Source organism: Lethenteron reissneri, unplaced genomic scaffold, assembly GCF_015708825.2.
Source record: "Lethenteron reissneri isolate LAM-NWPU_2019-01 unplaced genomic scaffold, ASM1570882v1 scaffold_1938, whole genome shotgun sequence".
Classification (NCBI taxonomy): Eukaryota; Metazoa; Chordata; class Hyperoartia; order Petromyzontiformes; family Petromyzontidae; genus Lethenteron; species Lethenteron reissneri.
The window spans coordinates 375,700-383,003 of NW_026891705.1; the positions used below are offsets into that span (position 1 = coordinate 375,700).

At 50.2% G+C, this 7,304-nt stretch overlaps 1 protein-coding gene across 1 annotated transcript in view; it reads left to right on the forward strand.

Moving 5' to 3' along the window:
- LOC133339635 (uncharacterized) overlaps window positions 1-7,080 on the forward strand; it is an 11,603-nt gene extending 4,523 nt beyond the window's left edge. The window contains exons 3-6 of the mRNA XM_061547783.1: window positions 3,351-3,535; window positions 4,543-4,744; window positions 5,486-5,678; window positions 6,062-7,080. Of these exons, the coding sequence (XP_061403767.1) occupies window positions 3,351-3,535; window positions 4,543-4,744; window positions 5,486-5,678; window positions 6,062-6,176 (695 nt within the window). The 3' untranslated portion in view covers window positions 6,177-7,080. The remainder of the gene's footprint in view (window positions 1-3,350; window positions 3,536-4,542; window positions 4,745-5,485; window positions 5,679-6,061) is intronic.
- The last annotated feature ends 224 nt before the right edge of the window (window positions 7,081-7,304 follow it).

Consider the following 7,304-nt stretch of genomic DNA (forward strand, 5'->3'; position numbering starts at 1 on the left):
CTCTCACTGTGGTCACGTGGATTTGTCTCCGGGTCCTCTCGTTTTTTCCTCCACATTTAGAGTCAACGCGCATTTCGATTATTTTGTTGCTGTAAATTTCAGCACGACAAGCCACTTTGTTGAGCTATCATTTGTGGCCAGGTCACTTTTGAAGAAAAGAGCTACATAGGTAAGTGGGCCTTACCTGCGAATGAGAGTAGTTTTTTAGTTTTTAAATAAACCACCGTGAGGATGAGGTCACGGTCATGTGACCCCTGTGACACCGCCCTGGCCCTGCCAGTGGCTCCCGGGCCGCGCGCTCCGCTGAGACTCGGCTCACGAGCGGCCACTCTGAGTCTGGGCACTGACGGTGGGGGAGGTAGCCCTAAGATTTGGTCGAGGGGGAGACGTTTCACTGCGCTCACTCACCAGGTGAGCGGCCTTCCTCTCTGACAGCTGATGCTACGCGGAGCTCACCGTGTTGTAGCTTCCATTGAGGTCGTAGTTTTATTAATCTATTCTCCACAATTACAAATGTAGATGGTGTTGAACCCCTGTGTTTAACGGCGTTTTCAAGATCTCTCTGTGGCCCTGTTACCACTGGACGAACCTTTGCAGAGTGGCGTAACGAGTGTAAGCGATGTCTCTGTAAATAAAATGACATTTGAGTAATCGGAATGGCTTTTCCCTTGACTGCATTTTAATACCAATAATGATAGATGTGTTTCGGACATTCATTCCAAATTTACTCCTAACCTAAAAAATATGCATCACGTATATCCCAAAAATAATACTAAAGAACATACATATTAAACACGTTTGAATAATATATAATTGAAGCATAAATAATCAACCCTTTGTGAAGGTGATGTGTAGACGTTGCTGTTGTGCGCTGTGGAGGTAGCGTGACGATGTCGCCGATGGGTGATGCAGCCTCCCGTGCACTTCTTGTTTGATGACGTCACGGTGCATGCCGCAGTGAAATTTTGTTCACGTGGAAATTAGATTTTCTTAATCGAAAAGAGCCCATAATTTGTCAATTTCGTTAAAGGAGAAATTTCGTAAACCGAACCATACAAATAACCCAACCAGCAATAGATGACCATAGTCATTTATATACATTCACTAGCTGTACTACCCGGCTTCGCCCGGGACTTGTATCCACCACGGCCGGCCGCCTTTGTCTCCCCAGTGGCGATGTTAATACGCTACAGCAGTTACTCGTTTGAGGCAGAGTCGACCTAGGGGAGGTTCAAATAATCGTCACCGGTGGTGGTCGTGAGCGGGAATGGAACTGGGTTCGACGGGTAGGTAGAGCAGCGTAGCGTTAAGCACTACACCCACCGCTCCTCACACACCACACACGCACAGACACACACACAGACACACACACAGACACACACACAGACACACGCAGACACACACAGACAGACACACACACACACAGACAGCACGCTAACCACTACACTACCGCTCCCCACACACCACACACGCACACACACAGACACACACACAGACACACACACACAGACACACACACACAGACACACACACACAGACACAGGCAGCACGCTAAGCACTACACTACCGTTCCCCCTACACAACACACGCGCGCGCGTCCATAGGTACACATACACGCGCTTGCTGCAGACACACACGACTTTCAGGGTGCGTACGGCAGTAAACGACTGAAATAATAAAGCGGCAATGCTGCGCAAGGAACTCCTTAGACCTGCAACACATTTGTGTAATGCGAGCGTAAACACACAAACACATACAAACACATACACAATACACACACACATACATGCAGACACACAGACAGACACGTAACACACATACATACACAGAAACACATACACACACATACATAGACACACACATACATACACACAAACACATGCACACACGTACATACATACAGACACGCAGACATACACATAAAGACATAGAAAAAAACCCACATACATGCACACACACATAAACACATACACACATACATACAGACACACAGACATACACATAAACACATACACACATATGTATGACCCGGCTTCGCCCGGGACTTGGATCCACGATGCCCCGCCGCCTTTGTCTCCCCAGTGACGATGTTCACACACGACAGCAGTTACGCTTTTGAGGCTGAGTGGACCTAGGGGAGGGCCAGGTCCGTTTCAAATAATCGTCAGCGGTGGTGGGCGTGAGTTGGAATCGAACTGGGGTCGCTCAAGCAGCTTAATGACTGTTTGTACAAAGAACATATAAAGAATCGATTATAATAACCAGGCAAGAGTCCACATTATAGACTGCCAGTACACGCACTCAGCTTCATAAGCAGGCTAGAGTGTACATGATAGAGTGGCAGTACGCTCACCGAGCTTAATAAGCAGGCTACAGTGTACATGATAGACTGGCAGTACGCTCACCCAGCTTAATGAGTATTTGTACAGTGAACATTAAAGTAATCGATTGTTGGCGCGTTGGGTTTAAAAGTAATATTAATAGCACACATTGTGGTGGGGGTGTAGTGAAGAGTAGGAAAAACTTTGATGAATTTACCTCAGAGTGGCGTGGTGGGTGTCGAGGCCTAGTAGCGTGCAAAGCCTGCGGCCTCGCCTAAAATTGTCGGCTTGGAAAAGGCAGGGTACGGGTGGCGTTCCTTCCCCCCCCCCCCTAGCGCTCCAACAATACTGTGTAATGGCTATTATTTAATTAAATACGGAGCTTATGAAAGTGGCGAAGGCGTGGCTAGCCGTTGGCAGGGGCAACCGCCGTCCAATGAAACTGCAGCCCTTGGCGAAGGCGTGGCTAGCCGTTGCCAGGTCCAATGAAAGCGGCGAAGGCGTGGCTAGCCGTTGCCAGGGGCAACCGCCGTCCAATGAAAGTGCGTATGGGCCAAAGTCCACACACACACACACAGACAGACAGACATGAACGATTTTATATATATAGATTAATTCCCTCCCCCCACACTTCGTGCAAGAAGTTGCTCACAAGTGTTGTCATCACATCTACCCCTCTATTTAAGGAACGAAACAGGAGGATATCTCCACAAATCTGTCTGTCGCCTGATGATGTCGGTTGTAATTACTGGCGGAACATCGTACTCAGATTGTAAATGTTGTACCTTTGCTCTCCAACACACCGGTTAGTGCTCTACTAGTATACTATACTATACACTACACACTAGTGCTGTACTAGTGATGAATTGGCACGTTCTGTTTCTGTGTCAAACCTTACTAATTGGCTGTGCCGGGTGGTGGCGCGTTTAACGACAAATTTATGTATTTACGTGCTCTAATCAAAAAGCCTCTCTTATATACTGAGGGATACTCCTGTATCTGTAACGAGTGTGTCCGGTCTCCCTGTAGATGCGGCATTGGCTGCGATGCTCAAGATCACTCTTCCGCAGAGTCTGTCTGTGAGGGAGGGAGAGAACGTGACTATTCCATGCTCCTTCTCCCCACCGGCAACCCACCCAGACCACATCATCATCCAGTGTTTCACGATGCCCAGACGCTACGCAGAGAACATGACGAGAAGAGAGATGAAGAAGGTGACGGCCGCATTTCATGTCAACCGTGAATAATTGTCTCTGTACTTGATGTCTACGTCGACACGTAACAGATAATAACAAAGTTACGTGGCGCCCTTTAATTACCCAGAAAATGTCCCAATTAGTCCCACAACTCCATTTCAGGAAGGCACTGCTCTGAGATCTTTGCCCAATGAGGATTCAAGTTTCATTTATTTCATTTAGTTTTTTTTGGTATAGCCCTGTGAGCCATACGGCTCTTAAGTTGGGTGCAACCGCAACAAACAAAATATGAACAGAGAACATCCCAAGGTGACAACGTGCAACAGATAAACCAGCAAATCTTCAAAAAAACCAACAACACTACAACGCTCTGTGCAAAAATCCCAGTGCGACGCAAGTCAAACAACAACAACCACAAGACAATTTAGACCAACCATACGTTCTCGAAATCACCCAAATAAAGCCATAAAAACAAATGTAACAATAGTACTCATAGGAACTGCGATTCAAATTCAACAACAAACGATATACCCATTACGCGTACGATGTGTGAGTGAGTCAGTGCAAGATGAGTGAGTGCATCATGGCCTCCTCCACACCATCACGGTCTCGCTCCCTCGGCTCCCTTGGCTCCCTCAGCTCATGCCTCACCCACTGCAACCGACCCTGCCAGCGGCCATCTTATCTGGCTTCATGTGGAGGGAAACCAGAGTACCTGATGAAACTCGTGTTTAATATGAGGGGGATTACACGCAATACTCTACACAGATTCAAGTCCACAGGTAGACCCACTCTCAACACTCTACGCAAGCTCAACATTTATATTTTGCCATCCCCTTGTCGCGTTGCAGCCGAAGCCTACAACGCTTGGTGTTCCCTGGAAGTCTCCCATCTAGGTGGTAACCGAGCTGAAGTCTGCTTAGCTAGCGACATCCAACGAGCCCAGGGGCATTCAGGACGATTTTACCGTGGGCATCTTGTGCCATTGTGGTTGATCTTCCATATTGTGGTTTGTGTCATTGCAGATTTATCAAACGAGGGATGAGAAAGAGGACTTCAGTATCGTTAAGTCTGTGGGAGACGTGCTGATGGGAGACTGCTCCATCGGCATCCCCAACTTCCCCAATAGCCTCGGCCCCGTGGCTCTGTGCCGCATCGACTGTCGCCGATGCAACGCGGAGAACAACGAGGTGCAAGGGGAGGTGCTGCTGGACGTGATGCCTGCAGGTGAACAAGAGCCGAGCGTGGTGCTGTAGCTGATACAGCCATCATTGTCGCTATAAAACTCTTCACCACTCGATAACAATTAAACTTTAGCAACATGATTATATCAGTCTCACATCGTATTATCTTGTCCACATTGATTATGTTGGTGATTTGCTTTGCTTTACTTTTCGCACGCATAAAGACGAGGACTACTCAAGCGTTCTCGACCACTCATCACGCGCCTGCCACGAGTCCTCTAACGCTGATGCGCGATTTCAGTTATGCAGTGAATAATGCACGGCATATGAGGGTGTCGTTTAATTTATACGCCTTAACAATTGGCAAGGCGCTCATTTAATGGATAATGCACGTTCGTTTTACAACTTTCTTGATTTAGTTTCTTGTTTTATAATTTGTCAGATAATAAAATATATAAGAAAATAAAATGAGCACCGTTCGTCACGACGTTGTTCAAAACGGAGGAAGCGATTATGGGGGAACTTGCGTTGCGCGGTGCACGAGATTTTACTCCTTGAAGCCGGGAGGTCAAGGGTCATGGAAAAACTAGGGTGATTCTCAGCCAGGAATCTGTGATGCACGTGAATCAGGTCTTGAGTGTGGCATGTGAAGCCGTGTTGAGTGAGTGGTCTCTCCCTGCTGCAGGTGAAGCAGTGTTGAGTCGCTGGGTGGGGCTGTGGTGCTGGGTGCGAGTGGGGGTCACGCTGAGCCCCCCCCCCCCTCTCTGTCTCCGTGTCTCTGCAGCCCCACAGTCACACGGTGGGGGCGTGAGTGACGCCACCCTCGCCCCTCTAGAGGAGACCTCGGACAAGGGAGGGGTGGTGGCTGCCTGGATCCTGCCTGTCGTCATCTCCGCCAGCGTCATCTTCATCGTTGTCTCCGTCTTCATCTGGCAGAAACGCCATCCGTCTTCAGGGCTCTGCCTCCACTCACGCAGGTGCCCCCCCACCCCCTCCAGCCCAGGCACTCAGACCGCCCAGCCCAGCCCAGCCCAGCCCAGCTGCTGGTGAATGAGCGTGGACGTGGGCAGACGGGCTGAGCTCTCTCGGTGGCCTCCCACGCGGTGTCACTGACGAGGTTTCACGTTCACGCACCGCCGGGTCTGGGTCTCTTCCTAAGCAGTTCATAGCGGCCGTGCCGGGGACACTGAGCCAACACCGAGCTCCTGGGTTCAGCCCCTTGTTCTTGCCGACGCGAACCGATATGAAAGAGTGAGAGCCATTGAGTCCCTCTGCTCGTTCCCGGCGAGATACGTCCACGCGTTGCTGTGTGCAGGCACCGCGTGGTTGGTAAACCTGCTGTTTGTTTTTATTTCCACAGTGGCGGCAGGAATGCAGACGTGCATGGGGACGTGCATGGGGACGTGAACGGGCAGCTGCTGATGAACGGACACGAAGAGAAAAGACTAAAAGTATTGGAGATCGTGGACGCTTGATAATGTTCAGGCATCTCGATGCCCCATCTGATTGGTTGGCACGTGGAGCGGATCGCACACACAAACTGCCCGTGTGCTCCGTGTTCCACGTTTTATTTGAAACCTTAGACCATCATGCCTTTGTCACCTCTTGCCTTGACAACCGTAACTCTCGACTGGATATCTCTCGTGTGTCTCCAACTCTATATCCTGGATTTCTCAGAGTGTCCGTGAACAAAACCACATGACTCCAATCCTGAAATTGCTGCACCAGGTTCCCGAGTCTATCTGGGGTGCACTTGATAGTGGGCGCCACCATGGCGAGATGTTAACTACCTCGCCTGCTATACAGGAGGTCGTGGGTTCAATCCCCACCCTGACACCTGCCCGTATATTTGGAGTTGCTATTGCATAATCTACCGATGGGATAATTGCTCCATTATCTGCATAATTCTCTCCCATTGTCTCTTTTCCCAAATTCTTGTATTAACCCTGTGATCAATTATGGTGGGTATTGGTGGAGGTAAAATGTCACTTTTTTACTCTATTTTCATTATTCACATTAACCCGGTCAGAAGTAATTTTCAAAGTGTCGCCAAAAAATGCGTGTGATGGTGAACGTGTGGTGGTGAACGTGGGTGGGCGAGTGGCTGGATGAGTGGCTGGATGAGTGGCTGGGTGGGCGAGTGGATGGATGGGTGAGTGGCTGGGTGGGCGAGTGGCTGGATGAGTGGCTGGGTGGGTGGGCGAGTGGCTGGGTGGACGAGTGGCTGGGTGGACGAGTGGCTGGGTGAGTGGTTGGATGAGTGGCTAGGTGAGTGGCTGGATGAGTGGTTGGGTGAGTGGCTAGGTGAGTGGCTGGGTGGGTGCACCCTATGCAAAGTGCCTACTGTGAGCTATGTGATAACACGCCCTGTTCGACAGGGTCAGTGAGTGGTGCGGTGCTGGTGCGGTGCTGGTGCAGCGCGAGTGAGCGCTGTGGGGGGTCTGCGTGTGACTGCACTAAGGGGGGGGGGGGGTCTCCGTGTGACTGCACTAAAGGGGGGGGGGTCTGCGTGTGACTGCACTAAGGGGGGGGGTCCCCATGGTTGGCTCCCCCACGCGCAGTGCCGGGTGGCCCTCTCAGCTGCGGCCTCTCTCGCGTCTTCA